Source organism: Muscardinus avellanarius (assembly GCF_963383645.1).
Source record: "Muscardinus avellanarius genome assembly, chromosome: 1".
Lineage (NCBI taxonomy): Eukaryota > Metazoa > Chordata > Mammalia > Rodentia > Gliridae > Muscardinus > Muscardinus avellanarius.
The window spans coordinates 124,469,987-124,492,557 of record NC_137786.1 but is presented as its reverse complement, the minus strand read 5'-3'; the positions used below and the strand labels follow the sequence as shown (position 1 = coordinate 124,492,557).

Here is a 22,571-nt window from a genome sequence, read left to right as displayed (position 1 = left end):
CCTATGTCTTTTCAGACTGTAATGGAAAGAAATTAGAAATCAACTATAAGAAGACCCAGAGAAATTACATAAACATGTGGAGACTGAAAACCACACTGCTAAGTGAAGAATGGGTCATAGAAGAAGTAATGGGTGAAATCAAGACATTTTTTATAAACAAACAAAATTAGAGATACAATATATCAAAACCTCTGGGACAACTTGATGGCAGTATTAAGAGGAAAATCTATAGTACTGAGTGCCCACATAAGAACAGAAAATCATCAAATAAATAGCCTAATGACACACCTCAAAGCTCTTGAGAAACAGGAACAATCTAACCCCAAAGCCAGTAGAAGACAGAAATTATTAAAATCAGAGAAGAAATCAATGAAGAATGAAAGAAGAGAAAATCAAAAGTTGGTTTCTCAAAAATATTAACAAGATAGATAAACCACTAGCCAACTTAACCAAAAAAGAGTCAACCCAAATTACAAAAGTAAGAGATGAAAAAGGAGATATTACACTGACAGTGCAGAAATCCAGAGGATTACTATTTTGAAACTATTTTGAAAAATTATACTCCAACAAAAGGGAAAATTTGGAAAAAATCGACAATTTTCTAGATAAATACAACCTCCCTAAACTGAGTCAAGAAGATATAGCAAATTTAAACCAACCAATAGCAAAAAAAAGAGGTTGAAACAGCAATAAAGACCCTACCATCAAAGAAAAGCCCAGGACCAGATGGCTTTTCAAGTGAATTTTATAAAATCTTTATAGAAGAGCTAATTCCAATACTCCTCAATCTATTTTGTGAAATAGAAAAAGAACGGGACTCTCCCAAATATATTCTATGAAGCTAACATCACATTAATGCCAAAACCAAATAAAGACAGCTCAAAGAAGAAAAACGCTAGCCTATAAACTTAACCAAGGAGGTAAAAGACCTCTACAAAGAAAATTATAAATCATTGAAAAAAGAAAACAAAGAAGACCTTAGAAGATGGAAACATCTTCCATGTTCATGGATAGGCAGAATAAATATCATCAAAATGGCCATTTCCAAAAGTGATCTACAGATTCAACACAATACCTATTAAATTATCAAGATCAACCCTTACAGACATAGTAAAATCAGTCCTTCAAATCATTTGGAACAAAAACAACAAAAACATACCAGAATAGCCAAAATAGTTCTCAGCAACAAAAACCATGAATCACAATACTTGACTTTAAATTATACTACAAAGCCATTGTAACAAAAACAGCATGGTACTGGCACAAAAACAGATACATAGACCAATGGAGTAGAATAGAAGACTCAGAAACTAATTCACAAACTTATAGCCAATTGATTTTTGACAAAAGTGGCCAAAAACATACACTGGAAAAAAGATAGCCTGTTCAACAAATGGCGTTGGCAAAACTGGTTAACCATATGCAAAAAATTGGAAATAAATTCCACTTTCTCACCCTGCACAGCAGTCAATTCAAGATGGATCAAAGACTTGGAAATTAGATCAAGGACCTTGAGGCTCCTTAAAGAGGGCATAGGTCCAACACTGCAACACATAGGCACAGGTAAAACTTTATCAACATGACTCCAAACGCACAAGAAACTAAAAGGCGAATCAATACATGGAATTGCATTAAACTGAAGAACTTCTGTATAGCAAAGGAAACTATCAATAACCTCAATTGAGAGCCAACAGAATGGGAGATTTTTGCCATCTACTCCTTCAATAGAGGACCAATACTTAGACTATAGAGAGAACTCAAGAAAATCAGCAGTAAGAAAACAAATAACCCAATCAAAATATGGGCAAGTAAACTAAAAATACACTTCATGAAAGAAGAAATTCAAATGGCCAATAAATGCATGAAAAAATGCTCAACGTTATTAGCAATCAGAAAGTTGCAAATCAAAACTACCCTGAGATTTCACCTAACTCCATTTATAATGGAAATCATTCAAAACACAAACAACTCAAATGCTGGAGAGGATGTGGAGAAGTGGGAACTCTAAAACATTGTTGGTGAGACTGAAAATTAGTGCAAACACTTTGGAAAACAGCATGGAGGATCCTCAGAAGAATGGGAATGAATTTACCATATGATCCAGCAATACCACTTCTGTGTATCTACCCAAAAGAATGGAAACCAAACTATCAGAGTAATGCATGCATATCTATGTTCATAGCTGCACAATTCACCATAGCCAAACTATAGAACCAGCCAAGATATCTATCAACAGATGAATGGATTACAAAACTATGGGATATGTACATAATATAATTTTATTCAGCCATAAAGAAAACACAGTTATTTAGAGGAAAATGGGTGGAACTGGAGGACATTATGCTAAGTGAGATTAGTCAGTCACAAAAAATAAAAAATAGGATGTTCTCTCTAATATGCAGAAGCTAGGGAGAAAAATGGATCATAGGATGAACTCTAGATGAAGAAGGAGATACTATACATTTGCAAATAAAGTGACCTAACTGAGGGGATTGTAGGTGAAAGAGGAAAATTGTCTCTTTTTAAAGAAGATTGTCTATTTTTAACAAACATATCAATGTCAATCACTAAGCCAAACATGAGAAGGAGGGAGGGGGAGAGAATAGGGTGAAAATTGGGTAAGGGCTAATTGGGTGATGTGTACATGTATGTCTCCACCATCTTTTACCCCATTAAGATGTATGACTACAACGCAGCAAAAAAAATTTAAAAAGTAAAATAAGAAGTGAGAAAAATAGATTCTCTGTGATACCCTTAAGCACATGTTTAATGTTTATACATACAAGGAAAAAAAATTTTTTTTTGGTGGTACTGGGGTTCCTAGAAACCTTTCTACCTCCAGGCTACACTCCTAGACCTATTTTATATTTTTAATTTGAAACAGGGTCTCTTAAGCAGCAAGGCTGGCTTTGAACCTGCGCAATCCTCCTGTCTCCACCTCCCAAGCATGGGGATTACAAGAGTGTGCCACCATGCGCAGCAACAAGAAAATTCTAATGTCATGTTTTCTTGAAATGATAGCCCATAAACATGTATTTTTCAAACAGAATTGACTATAATCTATCAGATGTCAAGATGCAATGAGTAGGAATGACTGAAGATAATTAAAATCATGAGGTAAAGCCAGGCATGGTGGCACACACCTGTTATCCCAGCACTTGGAAGGCTAAAACAAGAGGATCAAAGGTTCACCCTCAGACTCAGCAACTTAGGGAGGCACTCTGTTACTTAGTGAGACCCTGTTTCAAAATAAAACATAAAATAGGGCAGAAGGTATAACTCACAAGTAGAGAGCCCCTGAGTTTGATTCTCAGGGCCACACACACACGCACACACACACACACACACACACACACACACACACACACAAAAGAATGAAATAAAAGATGATTATTATTTTGTTTACATAATCTATTTTACTAAAATATCTAAAAATCAAAGAATTATTTTAAAACCCATAAAATATACATCAATATGAATTTAAGTTTTAAAAACATTAAAATGGGCATAACTCATAAATATTACTAAATTATACATAAATATTGAGTAAAATGAATGATTCCTTATGATTAGTGAAAGATGTAATGACTGTAATTATATTTACATCTTCACAAATGACATCAGAAGCTTCTGTGTGCCTTGGGACTTTATAATCCCTGATGGGAAGTTCATGTCTGCTATCATGAATCAGGGTGTAAAACAGTCACCATTGTTTTCTCCTTTTTTAGTTTATCACCATGGGGAGATCCCAGGAGACACCTACTCCTGGATACCTAATGAGTTCCCAATGATAAGCCTTAAGCAAATTGTCATGTGCTCTGTTACATGGTGGCTCTAGCATAAGTCTGTGGCTTTCCTTTACACCCTCTTGGAAAATTTAGAAGTAGAAGTTTGGTCTACAAAATGCTCTGACACTTGCCAGTCTGCAGATGCATCTGGGCAGCTCTGATACCTGAACTCAGATCTTCCTCCAGGTGTTCACAGAGGTAGGCCAAGCACTGAGCCCTCTGCTTGGAAGGAAAGAGGGTGAGCTCATCAGTCTCAATTTGTCTCTCTCTTTCTCTGTGTGGATGGAGAGTGAAGATAACTGTCATATGAAACAACAAGAAACTCAGCATGTCAGGGCTCTGCCTTCACTGCCTGCAGCTGTCTCACCTCATTCTCACTGGCTTTTGTCCCAGCTTAGTATCAAGACAGCACAGCAGCTCAGGTGTTTATTAAGCACATAGCAGCTTCAGGGGACGGAGAGCTTTGTCTTATTATTGAAAAATTACTTATGTCCTCCATACATGTAGAAAGTTTACATGACCTAAGAATTAAACTTGGCTTCATGCAATCTTACAGTAATGCATTGTGAAACCTTATAAACTAAGATGGTTACTCCTCTAGGTAGAAGAACATTTATATGATCTCTGGCCCAAAGAAATTCTCTCTTTCTGGCCACACAGGCAAACTGAGGAGTTTAATAGAATAGAAACACAAGAAGTGACAAGGGATTGAAGGACCAGATGAAGAAGAGGGACTTTTATCAGACAAATCCCCTCTGCCTTAGCTCATGGACCAGTGGGTGTGAATATCAGCCACCCTACCTCTTTGTCTTTGATTTTTAGTCACATTTAACATATGCAAACAGAAAAGAGAGTGACTGAATGCTGAAAGAGAGGGTGTGATGGTTCATTCAGATGCCAGGAAGTAAAGGGTAATTTGCTTAAATTCTGCCAGTGTTGTCCTCACCAATGAATTTGGAAGCAGAGAGTTGAATCCCTTATTAATGAAGTTTTCTTCTGACCTCCCAGATTCTCAACAAAGACAATGCTGACTGCAAATGCCTCCTTGGTGACAGAGTTTGTTCTTGCTGGATTAACAGAGCGTCCAGAGCTCCAGATTCCTCTCTTTTACATATTCCTAGTGATCTACACTGTCACCATCGTGGGCAACTTTGGCTTGGTCATTCTCATTGGTCTCAACTCTCACCTCCACACTCCCATGTACTACTTCCTCTTCAACCTCTCTTTCATTGATCTCTGTTACTCTTCTGTGTTCAGTCCCAAAATGCTGATGAACTTTGTCTCAAGGAAGAACGTCATCTCCTATGTGGGGTGCATGACCCAGTTGTTTTTCTTTCTCTTTCTTGTCATCTCTGAGTGCTACATGTTGACCTCAATGGCCTATGATCGCTATGTGGCCATCTGTAAACCATTACTGTACAAGATCACCATGTCCCAGCAGGTGTGTTGTCTGCTGTCTTTTGCTGCCTATGTGATGGGACTCGCTGGAGCCGCTTCCCACACAGGCTGCATGCTCAGACTCACCTTTTGCAAAGCCAACGTCATCAACCATTATCTGTGTGACATTCTCCCCCTCCTCCAACTCTCTTGCACCAGCACCTATGTCAATGAGCTAGTGGTTCTCATTGTGGTGGGCATTAATATCACAGTCCCCAGTTTTACCATTCTAACTTCCTATGTTTTTATCCTGAGTAGCATTCTTCGCATCAAATCCACTCAAGGACGATCAAAAGCCTTCAGTACCTGTAGCTCTCACATCATTGCTATTTCTCTGTTTTTTGGTTCAGCTGCATTCATGTATCTTAAATATTCTTCTCCTGGATCTATGGATCAGGGGAAAATTTCTTCTGTTTTTTACACTAATGTGGGACCCATGCTCAATCCTCTGATCTACAGTTTGAGGAACAAGGATGTCAAAGTTGCCTTAAGGAAAATGATGACTAAAATTCAGAGTAGAAACACTTTTTAGTTAGAATCAAGAAATTGAAGGACTTAAACTTTTACTGGTGTTTTCCATAATGATATTTTTTTCATACCTTGTTACTTCACAGATAATGATATGTGTGGTGTAGTAGATTTGTCTTACCATTTCTCTTTTAGATATCTTCATTTTGTTTTTTTCTACATCTCTAGAACTTCTAACAAGTTTGGTTTTTTTGTTTTGTTTTGTTTTGTTTTGTTTTGGGGTTTCTGGAAGCCCTTCTACCTTAGGGCTACACTCCCAGACCTATTTTTATATTTTAATTTGGAAACAGGGTCTCTTAAGCCAGCACAGCTGGCTTTGAACCTGCGCGATCCTCCTGTCTCCGCCTCCCAAGCACAGGGATTACAAGCGTGCTTCACCACACCTGGCTTACCCTGATTTTTTAAAATAATGTTTTATACCCTTTCTGTCTCATAGAATATTCCTGATCTTGAAAACTATGGAGACATATGTATGTTACAAGTTAAAATTATAGCTTTCTGAACTAAAGACAGGAGTAGCAAACATGACAGAAGTGTTTTCATTATATAAATATTATTATTATTGTTATAGCACACAATTTTTGTGGAATTTTCAGTAGAAGATATTTAAGCTTGAACCAGTAACAGATCTCTTCTATTTTTTCCGTTTTCTTCTCTCCTTTACTTTTATGTTCTTGTGAATTGTAAAATGTGTAGCACATGCTACCTACTTCTGAGCAATCTGTATCATTCCTTTATTTTTAAGAAAACTTGTATCTGCACTTTTATTTCTTTCTCCTCTTTCTCTCTCTCTCACTTTCTCTCTCTTTCTTTTTCTCTCTCTCCATCTTTATCTATCTGTATCTCTTTGCCAAAGGCATCATTAACAGAATATAATTAAAGAAATAATACATGTATATCCTAGGATTCCAGTAGGGGGGTGTGGTTGTTCCTAATATTTAACTTGTATCTATTATGGTCTAAAATGGCATTTAGTATTTCAATATTAATTGAAATAAGTACGCTGTCCTTATTAATAACTCTTCTTTTTAATCAGTAACATAATTCACTGCATGATAATTTGGTAGAAATATTATAGCTAATGTTTTACTCATCCATTGAAGCTCATCATGAAAAATATATATTAGTAATAATGATCTATATACTTATAAACATTTGAAAGCTTACTTAAACTCTGTATTGTGAATAAACCTACAAAAATTTAACATAGGGGCTCACTCATATATGTTTTCTTCGAGTGCTTTTGCCATCTATATTTACAATGTTAGATATATAGGAGATTATGGAATTTTTCTTCATTTGAAGTGACTTGCTTGGATACTATCAATAATAAACTTACTGTTATAAGAAATGATTAATAAAATATAATTAATAACAACAGTAATAATTTATAAATAGTTGAGGTTTTAATTTACTTTTTGGAGTTGGACTGTGGTAGCTTTATAAAACCCTGCTCATCTCCCTGTCAAGAGAAATAGCTATAAGGCTCAATTGCTTGTTTTGACCTGGAAAATCTAATTGAGTCTAATCAAATTGATTATGACTAAAATTGTGTATTCAGGGTTAGAGTTTTTAAAACTAACACTGTAAGTAAATTATATGTAAAATAATTTTGAAGGTCTGAGGATGTAGCTCAGTTGTAGGGTACTTGCCTCATATATACCAGGTCCTGGTTTTGATTCCCAGTATTAAAAATGGAACACCCAAGCTTACTTTACAGTTTCTGAGAGTTTTCATGTTTTGTACGTGTGAATATGAATATTCTCTCTCTCTTTATACACACACGCACACCACACACCACACACCACACACATTTCCTCTCTGTTTATACATATATACATTTATTTGGTATTGGGCATTGAACCCAGGGGCATTATACCTCTGAGCTATATCCCTAGACCTATTTTATTTTGTATTTTGAAATAGGGTCTTATTAAGTTGCTGTGGGCCTCACTAAATTGCTGAGGCTGGTCTTGAACTTGCAATCTTCCTGCCTCTTCCTCCCAAGTGATGGGATTGCAAGTGTTTGCCTCTTGCATCACAGTGTCTTTATTCATACAGTTTGGATTGAAGCAACTCTGTTCTATAATCCTGCATTAATAGCTTAAAAACAATTCAAATATTTTTATATAAAATAGTTGACAATGAGTTGCTTTAAGAAGATCAAGTAACATACACTTAAAATGGCAATATCCCATGATTTCACTTTCAGGAAAACCATGAAGTTAGAAGGCTCAGAAACCTAATAATAAATAATCTGTAGCCTTAAGGAAGGTAGAAAAACAACATACTGGGTCTAAAGTCCAATGTTGTAAACGCAAAAAGTACAAACATACTCAAAAATGATGCTCTTCTGTTAGGTCTCAATGTGATTCCCCAGGAATTTGCCCTTGATATAAAAAGGGAAAACATTGGGCAAATCAATGAGACTCTAAACTTAATAATCAGGAGAATCTTCTTTCCAAAAATAGAAAGATAAGTCACTTCCAGGCCACAGTCAAACAACAAAGAGTATTTCCAGGATGTGTGGAAAATTGCCCAACTCTTCCCCACCACATGTTCAGGGGAACTCCAGTAAGAAGAATGACAGATTTTTCTCTGATTTTCTTTCATGTTTTGCCTTTTTTTTTTTAAGTACTGGGGTTAGATCCCAGGGACATTCTTACTCCTCACTCCACCCCCAGGCGTATTTTTTTATTTTGAAACAGAGTCTCACTGAATTTCGAAGAGCCTCACTCACTAATAAAGACTGGCCATGAAACATGATCCTCCTGCTGGCATTTGGGAGACTGAAACAGGAAGATTTCAGGTTTAAAGGCAGGCTGGACAAGTTAGCTAGGCCCTCCTCACACAAAAGCTGTGGTGGCACATGCCTGCAATCCCACCTAGTAGTAGAGAGGTTGAGACAGAAAGATAGCAGGTCCAAGGCTAGCCTGGGCAATGTATTCTCAAAATAAAAATTAAAAAAAATAAGTATTTCTGGTGAAGCCAGGCATGGTGGAACAGGCTTGTAATGCAGGTACTTGGCAGGCTGAGACAGGAGGAATTTAAGATCGTGGCCAGCCACAGCTACTGCTAAGTGAGCCTCCCTGAAACTTTCAGACCTTTTTTAAAATAAAGAAACAAAAAAATAGGGCTTGAGGAAGAGCCTAGAGATAGAATGCCACTGGGTTCTCTCTTTAGTAGTGAAAAAAAAAAAAAAAAAAGGTAACAAGTAGACCGAGCCCAGGGTGGGTGGAAAATTGCTCAGCTATTCCCTACTGCATGTTCAGGGGTACTTCACGAAGAATAAGAGTTCCTTTCTCTGCTTTTTCTTTCTTTTTCTGTTTTTTTTCTTCTATTTTTCTTTCTTTTCTTCTTGCAGTCCTGTGTTAGATTCCCTGGGCATTCTTTCTCCAATCTATGCCCCAGCACTATTTTTTATTCTTTATTTTGAAACAAAGACTCACTGAATTGCAAAGGGCCTCACTAAGTAGCTTAGACTATTTGCTAACTGGATCCTCCTGTCTCATCCTCAGGAGTTCTGGGATTGCAGTATGCATTATCACTCCTGGTTGCAATCCACTAGTCCCAGCCTATCAAGTACTAGGTTCACAGGTGTGGGCCATAAAGCCCGGCTCTCAAGTCCTTCTTTTACTTGTTTTTTCTTTTTCTTTTTTGTGGTGCTAGGGATGAAACTCAGGGGCATTCCACCTTTGAGCTACAGCTCCAACCTAATTTTTTAGTCTTTATTTTGAAACAGTGTCTCACTAGGTTGCAGAGGGCCTCACTGAGTTTGTAAAGCTGGCCAAGAACACAATCCTCTTCTTTCAGCCTGCCAAATGCTGGGATTACAAGGTTGTACCACCATGTTCAGCTCTTGCATATTCTTCCACTGAAGGCTTGCATCTCCCCAAGTCCCAGGAGGCTAGAGAACTAAGGAGTAAATAGAGCACCTAGCTTCTGGAAGGCTCTCCGGATTCAGCAGTTGCATGAAATAAAAAAATATATACATCAAAGAGCCACACTTCTACCCACCTTGAAACTCAGAAAACTCCATTCCCCAGAGCTCTGGAGGCTCCCCCATCTCTGTCCAATGTGGCTCTCATGAGGCAGAGCAGAGGTCTTGGCGCTGGGCACCCTGTTTTTGCAAAAGAGGGGGCTACTCTACAGATACAGAGGCCATGATATGTGGCCACTGGCAGCACTCCCTGAGAAAGGGTCCTTTTGGACTACAGGTGCCATGAATCCATGGGCAGCCAAGTGGTGTAGAATGGAGTACCAGCAGGTGGAGAGGGTGGAGAACCTTTTCAAAGGGCAAAATAAAGGATGCCATACAAGCATCAGCTCTCAGGGCCTCTCTTTAATGCCTGACTGGACTTCATTCTGGACATAGAAATGCAGCTCAGGTGCATTTAACTAATTAATTAGTTCATTTTTTTTGTGGTACTGGGAATAGAACCCAGTAGCATTCTATCTGTGAGGTACATCCCCAATCCTAAATTGTTTGTTTGTTTGTTTGTTTGTTTTTCTCTACTGGGAATAGAATCCAGGGGTATTCTACCTCCTTGTTAAACCCCTAGAAATATTTTTGATTTTTGATTTTGAAATAGGGTCTCACTGAATTGTGAAGAACCTGACTCCCTAACAGGCTTGCCCTGAAATGAGATCCTCCTGTTTCAGCCTCCCAAATGCCAGCTAGCATTTGGGAGGCTGAAAAAGGAGAATTGCAGGTTCAAAGCCATTCTTGACAAGTAAGCAAGGCCCTCCATGAACAAAAGCTGTGGTGGCACATGCCTGCAATCCCAGCTAGTAGAAGGGTTGAGACATGGAGATAGCAGGATCAAGGCCAGCTGAGCAACTTAATTTCAAATTAAAAAATAAAAAGTTCTGGGGTAGCCAGGCATGGTGGCACATGCTTGTAATGCCAGTATTTGGGAGGCTGAGATAGGAAAATTGCAAGTTTGTGGCCAGCCTCAGCGACTACGAAGTGAGGCCCTCTGCAGGGTAGTGAGACCCTGTTTATTTTTGCACTACTGGGAATGACAGCCAGGGGCATTCTACCTCCGAGCTCCACGTCGCTGCCATATTTTTTATTCTTTGTGTTGAAACAGGGTCTCACTGAATTACGAAGGGCCTCACTAATTGGAAATTTTTTTTCTTTTTTCTTTTTGTGATAATAGGGATAAAACCCAGGGCATTCTACCTCTGAGCTACACACCCAATACTATTTTATTTATTTATTTATTTATTATTTTCTTATTTTTGCACTACTGGAGATGGAATCCAGGGGCATTCTACCTGCAAACTACACACCCAGCGTTATTTTTTATTCTTTATTTTGAAACAAGGTCTCACTGAATTGTGAAGGGCCTAATTAGCTGAGGCTGGCCATGAAATGCAACTGTCCTGTTCCATCCTCCCAAATACCAGCATTTGAAAGACTGAAACAGGAGAATTACAGGTTCAAATCTAGACTCCACAAGTTAGCAAGGCCCTCCTCACACAAAAGCTGTGGTGACACATGTCTACAACCGCAGCTAGTAAAGGGGTTGAGGACAAGAAGATAGCTGGTTCAAGGGTTTATTTATTTATTTATTTACTTATTTATTTATTTTTGACTACTGGGGATGATAGCCAGGGACATTCTACCTCCGAGTTATACCCATCCTCCACCATAATGTTTTATTCTTTATTTTGAAACAGGTTCTCACTGAATTGTGAAGGGCCTCACTAAATAGAAGAGAGTGGCCATGAAATAGGAGGATTGCAGGTTCAAATCCAGCCCCAACAAGTTAGCAAGGCCATCCTTACACAAAAGCTGTGGTGGCATATGCCTGCAATCACAGCTAGTAGAGAGGTTAAGACAAGAAGATAGCAAGTTCAAAGCCTGCCTGGGCAACTTAGTTTCAAAATTAAAAACTAAAAATGTTGGGGGAAGCTAGACATGGTGGTACATGCTTATAATGCCAGTACTTGGGAGGATGAGACAGGAAGGTCGCAATTTCATGGCCAGCCTCAGCTACTATTAAGTGAGGCCCTCTGCGACTTAGTGAGACTCTGTTTCAAAATAAAGAATAGAAAATAGGGCTTGAGGTGGAGCTTGAAAGTAGAATGTTCATAAGTTTAATCCTTAGTACCTCAAAAAAAAATTTCAAGGAGCCTGAGCCCAGGGTGAGGGGAAAATTGGCCAATCTTTCCCAACCTCTAGAACAGGGGTACCCCAGCAAGAAGAATGAGATTTGGGGATGGAACCCACGGGCATTTGACCTCCAAGTTACATCCCCTGCCCAATTTTTTTTTTATTATTTATTTTGAAACATGGTCTCACTAAGTTGTGGAGGGCCTCACTAAGTAGCCGAGGCTGTCCGCAAACCGTGATTCTCCAGTCTCAGCCTCCCAAATGCTAAGATTACAGGCGTGAGCCACCATGCCCGGCCTCCAGCCTATTTTTTATTCTTCATTCCAAAAACGGGCTGGGGTAGCAACGCTGATACCCAACAAAACAGTTGTTTAGCTAAAACACAACAGAAGAGTCAAAGCAAGGAACTTCCTTTTATTAAAGGAACAATCCACCAAGAAGATAAAATGATAGTAAATGTTTATGACCCAAATGTAGCTACATCCACATTTGCAAAACAAACCCTCCAAGACATCAGATATCAAGTAGACCCAAATACAATAATATTGGGAGACTTCAACACACCTTTCATGCCACTAGATCAATCTTCAAGGCAAAAGATGAGTAAAGAATCTTCAGAACTAAAAAAAAAAAAACTATAAACCAAATGGATGTAATAGATATATACAGAATATTTCAACTAGGAACAGCAGAATACACGTTCTCCTAAAAACCCATGGAACCTTCTCCAAAATAGAGCACATTCTGGGCCACAGAGCAAGCACCAGCAAATTCAAAAGTTGTAATATAATTCCCTGCATCTTTTCAGACCACAGTGGAATGAAAGTAGAAATCAACAACAGAAATATCAAAAGAAACTATTTAAATACACGGAGATCAAATGATACACTATTGAATGATGAGGGGATAAGATCAGAAATAAGAAGAAAATAAAAGGAAAGTTTTTAATTAAATGAAAATAAAGACACAACTTACCAAACTCTATGGGACACTTTGAAGGTGGTGGTAAGAGGAAAGTTTATAGTATTGAGTGCCCACATAAGAAGAACAAAGAGTCGCCAAGTAACACATCTTAGAGGACCTAGAAAGACTACAATGGTCTAATCCCAAAGCCAGCAGAAGGCAGGGAATTATTAAAATCAGAGCAGAAATAAATAAAGATTAAATAAAACAATCAAAGAATCACCAGCCAAAAAGCTGTTTCTTTGAAAAGATTAATAAAATTGACAAACTCCTGGCCAACCTAACCAAAAGAGAGAATCAACTCAAATTATTAAAATCAGAAATGAAAAAGGAGATATCACCACAGACAGTGGGGAAATTCAAAGGATTATTAAACTATTTTTGAAAATGTATACTACATTAGACTAGAAAACATGAAAGAAATCAATAGATTTCTAAGCCGAGAGGACATAGAAAGCCTAAACCACCCAGTAGCAAGCAAATAAATAGAAAGAGCAATAAAAATTCTGCCATCAAAGAAAAGCCAGGCCCTAATGAGTTTCCAGCTAAACTCTACAAAACATTCAGTGAAGAGATAATCCCAATACCTCACAACTTGTTCCAGGAAATTGAAAAAGATGGATTTCTCCCAAATTTCTTCTACATGACACCAGTATTATATTAATTCCAAAACCAAATATGATACCTCAAGAAAGGAAAAGTATAGACAAATATTCTTGGTGAACAAAGGTGCAAAATTCTGTACACAATGATCAAGTTAATTTCATCCCAGAAAAGCAAGGCTGGTTGAACATACACAAATCAATATATGTGATTCTCCACATAAATAGAACTAAGAACAAAAACCACATGATCATATCAATAGATGCTGAAAAAGAATTTGACAAAATCCAACACCAATTCATGTTAAGAACACTGCAGATAATTGGAATAGAAGGAACATATTTCAATATTATTAAGACAATATACAATAAACTCAAAGCCAACATCAATCATATTGAATGGGAAAAAATTGCAAGAATTTCCTCTAAAATCAGGAACAAGACAAGAATGTCCACTATCACAACTTTTCAATATAGTCCCTGAGACTCTTGCCACAATAATAAGACAAGAGAAGGAAATCAAAGGAATTCAAATAGAAAGAGAGAAACTAAAACTATCCTTGTTCGCAGGTGACATGATCCTTTATCTAGAAGCCCAAAAAAACTCAACCAAAAGACTACTGGAGCTGATTAAACAATTCAGCAAAGTTGCAGGATACAAAATCAACCTAAAGAAATCAGTGGCTTTTCTTTATGTCAACAATGAATCCGCAATGAAAGAAATAAAGAAAACATTTTCATTCACTATAACCTCAAAACCAATAAAATACCTAGGAATAAACCTAGTCAAGACATAAAGACCTCTACAATGAAAACAATAAAATATTAAAGAAAGAAATTGAAGAAGACCTTGGAAGATGGAAATATTTCCCTTGCTCATGGATAGGCAGAATAAATATCATCAAAATGGCCATTCTGCCAAAAGTGATCTAAAGATTCAGTGCAATTCCTATCAAATTACCAATGGCACTCTTCATAGACCTTGAAAAATCAGTCATAAAATTTATATGAAGAAATAAAAGATCCAGAATAGCCATAACAATCCTCAGCAATAAGAACCATGCAGGAGGCATCACAATCCCCGACCACAAATTATACTATAGAGCAATAGTAGTAAAAACAGCATGGTATTGGCACAAAAACAGGCATAAAAACAATGGAACAGAATAGAAGATACAGAAACAAACCCACACACCTATAGTCAATCAATCTTTGATAAAGGGGCCAAACTCATATGCTGGAGAAAAGACATCCTTTTCAACAAATGGTGCTGGGAGAATTGGCTATCCATTTGCAGAAAGATGGACCTAAATCCTTACCTCTCACCATGTACAGGAGATTCAACTCAAGATGGCTCAAAGAATTAGAAATTAGACCAGAGACTGTGAAGTTATTAGAGGAGGGCATAGGCTCAACACTCCAACATATAGGCCCAGGCAGTAACTTTCTCAACAAGACCTCAAAAAGAACAGGAAATTAAAACAAGAATTAACAAGTGGGATGGCATCAAACTGAAAAGTTTCTGCTCATCAAAGGAAACCATCAAGAAGCTAAAGAGAAAGTCTACAGAATGGGAGAAGATCTTTACCAGCCACCACTCTGATTGAGGGTTAATATCCAGAATATACAAAGAGCTCAAAAGACTGTACACTAGCAAAACAAATAACCCAGTCAAGAAATGGGCAACTGAACTGAATAGACACTTCACAAAAGAAGAGATACAAATGGCCAATAGATACATGAAAAGATGTTCTACATCATTAGTCATCAGGGAGATGCAAATCAAAACTATGCTGAGATTCCATCTGACCCCAGTCAGATTGGCAAGCATAGAGAAATCAAATAACAAATGCTGGCAAGGATGTGGGGGAAAAGGAACTCTTACACTGTTGGTGGGAGTGCAAACTAGTTCAGCCACTATAGAGATCAGTGTGGAGATTCCTTAGAAAACTGGGAATGGATCCACCATATGATCTGGCTTTACCACTCCTGTGTATTTTTCCAAAGGGATTTAAATCAGAGAATTACAGTAACATATGCATATCCATGTTCATAGCAGCACAATTTGTAATAGCCATAATATGGAACCAACCTATGTCTCCATCAACAGATAAAGAATTGCAAAGTTATGGGAAATACACACAATGAAATTCTACTCAACTATAAAGAAGAACAAAATCAGGTCATTCACAAGAAGATGGAAAGATCCAGAGAACATTATGTTAAGGGAGATCAGCCAAGCACAGAAAGAGAAGGGACATATGTTTTCTCTAATATGCCCAAACTAAGGACTAATGGGAATACCAGAAAAAGTCCAGATAATGGAGGGGAACCTCAGCAAAGCTGAAAGGGAAGGGTAGGAGATGAAGAAGGCTGAGGTTGATTAATAGAGGAGCTATATTAGAATATGTGTAAAAGTATGAATGTAGCATGGTTAACCTGGACACTCGTTGTTGGGAGGGATGAAGGGGAAGTGAAGGGGTGGGAGAGGGCACCAAGCACAGTCTGATTATATACCATTTTCAATATGATCCACAAAAATTAATCAATTAATTAAAAAAGACCAAAAAACCTGAACAAAGCAACAAAAAATTGAATCATGACAGAACAAAATTCAGAAAACAGAAGAGGGGATAGCAAAGTCCCCTTCATCTGCCTCATCTGGTAAATGCTGGCAATAGCAGGCAACACCATCCATAATATGCATAAGCTAGGGACAAAATGGGACATAGGAGGAATTCTAGATAAAGAAGGATAAACCAAAGGTGAGCAAATAAGAAAACCTGAGTGTGATGGGATGGGAAGAAGAAGAAAACTCCCTAATGCACATGATATACTTTCACAAACATATCATAGTCACTAAGCTGAATATGAGGAGGGAGGGGGGAAGAAATGAGTTGGGAACTGAGTTAAGGCTAAATGATTGATGTGTGTGCATGTATGCCTCTGCCATCTTGTACCCCATTAAGATGTATGACTAAAAAGCACCAATTAAAAATTGAATCATATCCGGGATCGGAGCCTGCCAAGGGGTTAGGCCAGTGCCGTAGACAGCGAGGCCGGGATCAGAGCCTGCCATGAGGCAAGGCTGCTACTGAGGCTTCTGAGGTGGGGATTGAAGCCTATCGAGAGGTTAAGCTGGTTCTGGGGTCAGCAAGGCCGGGATTGGAGCCTGCTGTGAGGCAGGCCAGGCTGGGGCCTCTGAGGCCAGAATAGGAGTCTGCAGAGGGGTTAGGCTGGTGCCGGAGACAGCGAGGCCAGAATCAGGGCCTCCCATGAGGCAAGGCTGGGGCTGGAGCCAGCGAGGTTGGGATCAGAGTCCTCCGGGTGACCAAGCCACTACTGGGGCCGTCAAGAGTGGGATTGGAACTTGCAATTCGGCATGCACAGAGAAATATCACAGCAAATAAAAACCAGATGCTTCCCCTAATTAGCAAAAACTAGAAGGAAAGGGGTAACAGGAGGAGGTTGAGTTATAGAAAGGGCCCTGTAGCGAAGCAATTAAGGTGACCAATCAGAGGGGATGGGATGGGGGAGGATGGACCCTCTTTAAAACTCAGGAGGTATGTAAACAAATGTATCAGAGATAATCACCAATCAAGCATGGGATCGAGGTGGGGGGAATGGGATGGGGGATTGGATGACGGCTAATTGGATGATGTGTGCTTGTATATCCTCTCAAGTCTTGTATTCTAATGTCATGTATGATTACAACGCACCAATAAAAATATTTAAAAATTGAATTATATACTATATATTATTTTATGTTTGCTTTATTTTACATGGTGAGATATTTTTGAGATTTCATTTTGTTGTACACTAGTTCATTCTTTGTTATTGCTGAGGAATATTCCATTGTATGAACAGATTGTGATTTATTTAAACAGTTACTAGTTAATGTGCATTTTAATTCACTTCACATTTTGGCAAAATTAATAAATCATTTATTATGTATGTACTTATTATTTTAGATTGTATATTTTAATTTTCATTAGTAAATAGCTAGGTATTGAGTTGTTGAATCATATGGTCAATATACGTTTATTTTTATAAGAAAGCACCAATTAGTACACAAATACATGAAATAAAACTTAAGATATTCTTTTTTCCGATTTTATAGTCAAAAGCTCCCAGACCTTAAATGACTGATACATTTAATGACAGGGGTAAATCTCAAATTAATTATGTTAAATGAAAGAAGCCAGTTTAAAAGACTATGTACTATATGATCTAACTTTACTAAAAGACTTTATGCTTTATGTGATTCTACTTACCACATTACTTATCATACAGTATGGTTCTACTTTGCTAAAAGACTATATACTGTATCTATCTACCTACCCAGAGAGAGAGAGAGAGAGAGAGAGAGAGAGAGAGAGAGAGAGAGAATGAAACATATAGTAAGTGGAGTCATATAGTATGACTAAAATATTATATACTTAGGACAAATGGAATCACAGAGCATCTTTTAGTGTGGCTTCTTTCTTTAACATAATAAATTTGAGATTCACCCCTGTCATTAAATGTATCAGTAACTTATTTATTGGTTAGTAGGATTCATTATATGGATAAACTATAATTTAACCACCTGCCAGCTAAAGGATAATAGAACTTCTATAAATGCATGCTGTTTAAAGATAATTTTATAAGAATGTGTTAAACTATTTCTCCAAGTAAGTGGGTGGCACCATTTGCATCCTCACAGTAGAATGTAAGACTTAGACTTGCTCTGCACACTCACTAATATTATAAATCCTCAGGTTTAAAGTTTAAAAAATCTTTAGTCTTCCTCTCAGTTATACAAGAGTATCTTGTTTTAATTTGAATTCCCTAATGACTAGTAATAATATCTTTGGCATGTATACTTGCTAGACCTGTGTCTTCTTGGATGAAGTACCTGTTCACAACATTACTATTTCTTTATTGAACTGTTTCTATACTTGTTTAGTTTTGAATGTTTTACATATCTTGAATAAAGTTTTTATTAAATAAATATAGGATTTGAAAATATAGTCACCCCATGTTTGTATTATTATTTTATTCTTTTAATATTGTCTTCCTCAGAATAAAAGCTATAAATGTGATAATGTCCAATAATTTAGTGACTATTGCTTTATGAATTTTTCTTTTGAATCCTAATCTTTACCTAACACCAAGCCCCAAAACAAAAGTTTGTTTACATTTATAGCTATAATTTTTCTGTAATACTTTTTTGTTAATGGTGTGAGGTAGGGATTGAGGTTATATTTATTTACTTCTTTTGATATGGCTATACAATTACTTCATCCTTATTGTCTGAAAAGCTTATAATTTCCTCATTACATTACCTGTGTCCTATTGTGAAGACCAACTCACCTGATACATGTAGGTCTATTTTTTAGAAGGCAGAATGTATTAGTAAAGATCACTTACCAGGCCCTGGGCAACACCAATTTACTTTCTGTTTGTAAGTTTGCCTATTATTAACATTGGTGGCTGAGGGAAAAGGGAGGAGATCATTGTGATTCTAGACTCCATTCCTCAACGTGTGAGAAATATCGAAAACATTATGAAGTATTTCAGCCAGAGAACATAATTTCTGTAAATATTTCAGGAGTTCCTATGTATTCTCTGTATTCCTATACTATACTGAACATCAGAAGCAAATTATAAAATAAGGCAGAAGAATCTTTGTACTCAGAATTTATAGATTTGTGAGGAACATAAAAATTAAAGGAGTAAAATTTTGATTAGTATTTTGATGTCAAAATTTTCAGAATTTATGAAAACATGCATATTTGTGACTATCAGATACTATTTTTATTTAATCTCATTTAATTTTCACAATCATCCAATGAAGGTGCTTTTACTACAATCCTTGTTTAGAAATTATGAACCTGAGGTGCAGAAAAGTTAAGCAAGTTGCCCAAGGTATTACACTTGGTGAGCATGGGTGTGTGGAAGGATTAAAACAATTGGCATGCCGGGCGTGTTGGCACACGCTTGTAATCCCCGTGCTGGGGAGGCGGAGACAGGAGGATTGCACAGGTTTGTAGTCAGCCTCGCTGGCCTAAGAGACCCTGTTTCCAAATAAATAAAAAATATAAAATAGTGCTGGGCGTGGTGGCGCACGCTTGTAATCCCCGTGCTTGGGAGGCGAAGACAGGAGGATCGGGCTGGTTCGGAGCCAGCCTCGCTGGCTTAAGAGACTCTGTTTCCACATAAAAATGTTAAAAAAATAGGTCTGGGAGTATAGCCCGTGGGAGTGTATCCCGGACATAGAAGGGCTTCCAGGAACCCCAGTACCACCAAAATAAATAAGTAAATTAATTAATTTAAAAAATATATATATATACATACACACACATGTCTGGGAGTGTAGCCCAGAGGTAGAAGGGCTTCCAGGAACCCCAGTACCATCAAAACAACAACAACAACAACAACAACAACAACAAATTGGCATTTATAACCTCATTCTTTTCTACATGGAGCATAAATTGATGACTTCATTACTGAAGTGTTATATTTAAAGAATGATGGGACACTAGAACTTTCCATCAGTTATTAAGAAGGAATAGCTTTAAAAGAAATGTAAGCCATTAAAACATGTTTCAGAGCTGAATGCAATGACACGTGGCTGTGATCCCAGTACTTGGGAGACTAAAATAGGAGGATCACAGTTTCGAGACCAGCCTCAGCAAGACACACATCCTATTAATAAGACTATGTTTCAAAATGAAAAAGTAAAAAATAAAAAGTTGATAACTTTAATTGGACTGAATTCATGCTTTCACATTCCCATGTACATTTTCTTTTTAACTTGTTCTTCATTGACCCTTGTTACTCTTCCGTGTTTATACTGAAAATACTGAGGAACTGGTGGTGTAGCTTGGAAAAAGAATGCCCCTGGGTTTAATCTCCATGATCAAAAAACCCTAAAAAACAAAATGTCCAAAAAAAGGACATTTTGATGCTATTTCAGGTGATATAACATTTAAAGTAACTTACTGACACTTGAAAATAAATAAAGAAGACAGGAGGGAGGCAGACCCTGTGGGAAATCTCCATTTAGGATGTGAGAAGAAACAGAACAAGAACTTAAAGAATAGATTTCCCTATAGGTATCAAGATAATGGGAAGAGAGGTTTGTTTTTGGCTTTGCGATGGGCACTCTAAAATCCCTAAAGAAAAAACTTGAGTAAAATGTTGAATCCTTCAGGAGCTAGAGATAATAGTCCAGGATGTAAATCCAATCCCCTCTCTTACATTTCATACCTAGAGTCTGTTCTGTGGTGAAGAAACTTATTTAAAACCAAGTTATGTTACATCATAAAGCTCACATTAAATTTGTGCCTTGTTAAATGGCAAATGTGATAATAACGATTTAATTGTTGCTGGATAGGAATGAAAGTAATAATCATAAATTATGATCTGTAGATCAGAAATAGTTTTAGGGCATGTCAGAAATTTAGTCTGGATTTATCCTCTTAGAAGCTGAGGATGCAAATTCATGGAACCTGAAATCATTCTTCTAAAAATACAGAAATAAATAACAAGGATACAGGAGTATTGAGGACTGGACTGAGAACGGTGAGTTAAATTTCAGGCACATTAATGACCTCCTTAAAACAAGATGGAAAGTGTGTATTCTAAACTATGTCATTTCCTCCCAGTTTTGTGCATTCCTGAGACTCAAGTGAAATTGGCAGAATAAAGTGTTGGAGAAGGAGGGGCAGAGAACGCTTAGATATTAGTGGATACAAGAATTTCATCAGTAGCATAACATCAGCAGTTTCCTCTCTATAGAAAATCTCTCATTCTTATAGATTTATTTGTGTGTGTGTGTGTGTGTGTGTGTGTGTGTGTGTGTCTGTGAAAGAGAGAGAGAGAAAATATGAATAAATGAACAAATGAATGGGTGGATGAATGAATGTGAATGGGCAGTGAATAAACTCCCCCAGGCTCTGGTCTCTGAGTTTTGGAGTAGAAAGAATGCTTTTTCTTTCTACCCTACCAGACTCTAATCTGCATTAGATGCCTTATCATGTCATCTCTGAGAGATGATTCTGTGTTATTCAGGTGGGGAAAGTCTCAGACATTCCCAGTAATACCTCATACTTGGAAAGAACTATGATTCTTTTGAGTTGTCTCCTAATGTAACCCATTTGCCTGTGTCCACAGATTATCTCAAAGAAGAATGGCTCCTGGAAATGACTCTTTTGTGACTGAATTCATTCTGGCAGGTCTCACAAACCAACCAGATCTCCAACTTCTCCTACTTTTCCTGTTTCTAGTGATGTATATGGTCACTGTACTGGGAAATTTGAGTTTGCTAATTCTAATTGGACTGAATTCACACCTTCACACCCCCATGTACTTTTTCCTCTTTAACTTGTCCTTCATTGACCTCTGTTACTCTTCTGTGTTCACACCCAAAATGCTGATGAACTTCATTTATAAAAAGAATACCATCTCTTATATGGGGTGCATGACTCAACTCTACTTTTACTGTTTTTTCGTTATCTCTGAGTGCTATGTGTTGATGTCTATGGCATACGATCGCTATGTGGCCATCTGCCATCCACTTTTGTATAACACAGCCATGTCCCCTAGAGTGTGTTCCAGCCTTATGCTTGGTTCATATCTGATGGCATTTTCTGGTGCCATGGCCCACACTGGATGCATGCTGAGACTGACCTTCTGTGATGCCAACACCATCAACCACTATTTCTGTGACATTCTCCCTGTGATGCAGCTCTCCTGCTCCAGCACCTATGTCAATGAAGTAGAGGTCCGTATTGTGGCAGGCATCAACATCATTGTGCCCAGTTTCACTATCTTTATCTCATATGGCTTTATCCTTTCTAGTATCCTTCAAATAAGGTCTACTGAGGGCAGGTCCAAAGCCTTCAGCACCTGCAGCTCCCACCTAATTGCTGTTTCTTTGTTCTTTGGATCAGGTGCATTCATGTATCTTAAGCCATCTTCTGCTGGGTCTATGGATGAGGGAAAAACTTCTTCTGTCTTTTATACCAATGTGGTTCCCATGATGAACCCCTTAATCTATAGCTTGAGGAATAAGGATGTTAAAGTTGCTCTGAGAAAAACCCTGAGCAGGAGAAAGTTTTGATTAGACACTGTATGTTATGTGTT

The 22,571-nt window shown here is 37.7% G+C and overlaps 2 protein-coding genes across 2 annotated transcripts in view; both read left to right on the top strand.

The window, feature by feature from the left end:
• The window catches only part of LOC308278630 (uncharacterized protein), a gene marked incomplete at both ends in the record, with an annotated part of 90,980 nt that overhangs the window by 22,850 nt on the left and 45,559 nt on the right, over positions 1 to 22,571 (top strand). The gene's annotated exons all lie outside the window — the stretch shown is intronic.
• LOC308271826 (olfactory receptor 8B3-like) lies at positions 4,813 to 22,548 on the top strand (the record flags this gene model as incomplete). Its single annotated transcript, XM_080708427.1, has 2 exons — positions 4,813 to 5,181; positions 21,985 to 22,548. The coding sequence occupies 2 exons, from the start codon at positions 4,813 to 4,815 to the stop codon at positions 22,546 to 22,548; spliced, it is 933 nt and encodes a 310-aa protein (XP_080564553.1).